Source organism: Pelodiscus sinensis, chromosome 22 (genome assembly GCF_052426305.1).
Source record: "Pelodiscus sinensis isolate ZL-2025 chromosome 22, ASM5242630v1, whole genome shotgun sequence".
NCBI classification, from domain to species: Eukaryota; Metazoa; Chordata; order Testudines; family Trionychidae; genus Pelodiscus; species Pelodiscus sinensis.
Window position 1 is genome coordinate 23,117,125 of NC_143073.1, and position 2,721 is coordinate 23,119,845.

General features: G+C 52.6%; 1 protein-coding gene across 1 annotated transcript; it reads left to right on the plus strand.

Annotated features, from left to right (window-relative positions):
* Positions 1-1,309: 1,309 nt before the first annotated feature.
* LOC149521859 (putative G protein-coupled receptor 33) lies at positions 1,310-2,356 on the plus strand. The gene has a single exon (XM_089772608.1). The coding sequence runs from the start codon at positions 1,310-1,312 to the stop codon at positions 2,354-2,356; it is 1,047 nt and encodes a 348-aa protein (XP_089628734.1).
* The last annotated feature ends 365 nt before the right edge of the window (positions 2,357-2,721 follow it).

Here is a 2,721-nt window from a genome sequence, read left to right on the forward strand (position 1 = left end):
AAATGTTGGCTGTTCCCTCTGGGCGGTGCTGTTGCTGAAATGCTGGCTGTTCCCTCTGGGTGGCCCATGCTGCAGCTGAGCGACGCAGAAGTCAGCCAAGCGCCACAGCGGGAGGGAACAGCGCCACCCAGCGGGAACAGCCAGGGGCCTGGCCTTGATGAGCGTGCATCTCTGACGTCAGGAAAGGGCTCCAGATTCAAAAGCAGGAAAGCGGAGCAGACACAGAGGACACGGAGGAGACAGAGGGGAATGGAGGAGGCGGAGAGGAGGCAGAGGACAGCAAGAGAGAGAGAGTGAGAGAGATTCAGCAGGAGGAGGAGAAGAGAAAAACAGAGAGAGAGGCGGGAGGGGGAGAAGAGAAAGAGAGAGAGACGGAGTGAGAGGCAGAAGGCGGAGGAGAGCTGAGAGAGAGAGGGCGAGGCAGTAGGAGGAGAAGAGAGAGAGAGGCTGTTTGCACCGCTTGCTCCTGCATGGCAGCCCGGCTAAGTGGCGCAGAAGTCAGCCGAGTGCCATGCTGGGAGGTGAAGGGTGGCAGGGTGGTAATGTGTATGCCCAGCGGCAGAGTCTGGATGAGCATGCATTCCCGACGGAGACAGAGGAGAGCGGAAAGAGAGTGAGAGGCAGGAGGGGGAGAATAGAAAGAGAGAGATGGAGAGAGAGGAAGAAGGCGGAGGAGAGCTGACGGGGGGGGGGGGCAGTAGGAGGACAGAGAGAGAGAGAGACATGGAGCGAGAGACCGGAGGCTCAGGAGAGAAGACTGATGTGGAGGTGAGACCTGAAAATCCCGTCTTATGATGGGCTAATTGGCTAGTTTTATTAATATCAGCAGAACTGATTTAAAAGGGCCTGTGTGTTTTATAGTCTTGCCTTAATCTTTGTACTCACGCCCATCAGTGTAAAAGATTCGATTTGCATATATTTGCATAGACATGTATTTGCATGTTTATGCAACCACACTTAAGTTGCAGCCTTCAGCATGTGCTGTGAGTATCATTGTGGCCCCTGGGGCTTCCAAAAGTGAGTAGCCCTGAACTAGACTGTCCCCTTCCTCTGTCCTGCCATGTCTGCTCTTCCTCCTCTGTAGCTCATCGCTCCATCTTGCAGCAGTGAGTTCCACCGGCCATAACTGAATTGCTGAGCATATCCAGCCTGGATGTTCTAGAGGACCAGATGGTGCCCATAAAGGTCCTCTCTGACGGTGCATTCTGAGCCCATTGTGGTATTTCTCCTTTCCTCTTCTTCCACTCTTCTCTCATCCTGTGTTGTCCCTTCCAAGGCTAACTCCTCTTCCGTCTCTCCCCAGGGAACCATGGAACAAGAGATCACAACTCTCCCACCAACTATAGAGGCAAATTCCAGCCAGAGCCCAGCAGCCGTGAGTGCCATGTACCTAGCCTCGGCAGGGTTTCTCTTCCCCACCTTCCTGGTGGGTGTGGTGGCGAACGGGCTGTACCTGTGGGTCCTGGGGCTGAAGATGAGGAGGACGGTGACCACGCTCTGGTTCCTCCAACTGGTCTCCTGTTCTGCCTGTTTCACCCTGCTGATCCCCTTCTTTGCTGTCTACGTTCTCCTGGGTTTCCACTGGGTCTTTGGAATGGCCTTGTGCAAAGTCCTCAACACCTGCATCTCCATGGTCTTGTTCTCCTCCGTCTTCCTGCTCACCCTCATCAGCCTGGACCGCTACACCCTCATTCACCATCCCATCTGGTCCCAGAACTACCGCACCATGCACCGGGCTGGGAAGCTGGCTGTGGGTGTGTGGCTGGTCTCCTTTGCTCTCAGCATTCCAAACCTGGTTTTCCGGGAGACCCGCAAGGTGGACAGGGGCAGAATTGCCTGCATCTACAATTATGCACTTTCCAAGGACAGGAACAGAGCTGAGGTGCTGGATCTGGGGAGACAGATCCGTCTGGCTGTGTTTGTGATCCGATTCCTGCTGGGCTTCCTGCTGCCCTTCTGCACTATGGTAGGATGCTACAGTCGTGTGGTGTTGAAGATGAAGGAGAAGAGGCTGGTTTATTCTGGGAAGCCCTTCAAAGTCATGGTGACTGCAGTGGTTTCCTTCTTCCTCAGCTGGCTGCCCTACCACCTCTACCACGGATTGAAGCTCTACAAGGATGTACCAGAGTCCGTGACAGGTGCCGTTGTGGTCATTTATACCGTCATGTCCTGCTTCAATACCTGTTTCACCCCCATCCTCTACCTGTTTGTGGGGGAGAAGTTCAAGCAGGTCTTCAGGACGTCTCTTCTCACCCTTGTCAAGGCGGCATTTGTCGATGAACTGGAGAGCAGTGCCCGTGAGTCTAGTGTAAGGAATGTGTCAGAATTCCAGAACACTCAAGAGAATATGATCTGAATTTGCCTGGACTTAGGGAAAGTGGAAGACTTGGCATGCCCCATTCATTGTTAGGTCTCCAATGGTTCTAAGTCGTGGTGGGTTCCAGGTGTTTCACTGTTCATAATCTCTGAGTGTTCCTGGATTCTAGATTCACAGCTATCTCCAGATTCCACTGGGTTCTAGATCTATCAATATTTTCAATCTCAGACAGTCATCTGTGACACGTTTTACTGGCACCAGAGCAGTAGCTAGATCTAGAACCTTGTTTGGTAAAACCTCTCACAGGGATCTAACCTGAGTCACTTGGTTTCTCTATCGCAAGTTGGGTCTAGAATCTCATTCATTCTAAGTCTCTCCTTGTATTCAAACTCCACATCATTTGT

Excerpts from the sequence above, each read along its gene's own strand:
- LOC149521859 (XM_089772608.1), top strand. The coding sequence starts at position 1,310 with ATGGAACAAGAGATCACAACTCTCCCACCAACTATAGAGGCAAATTCC.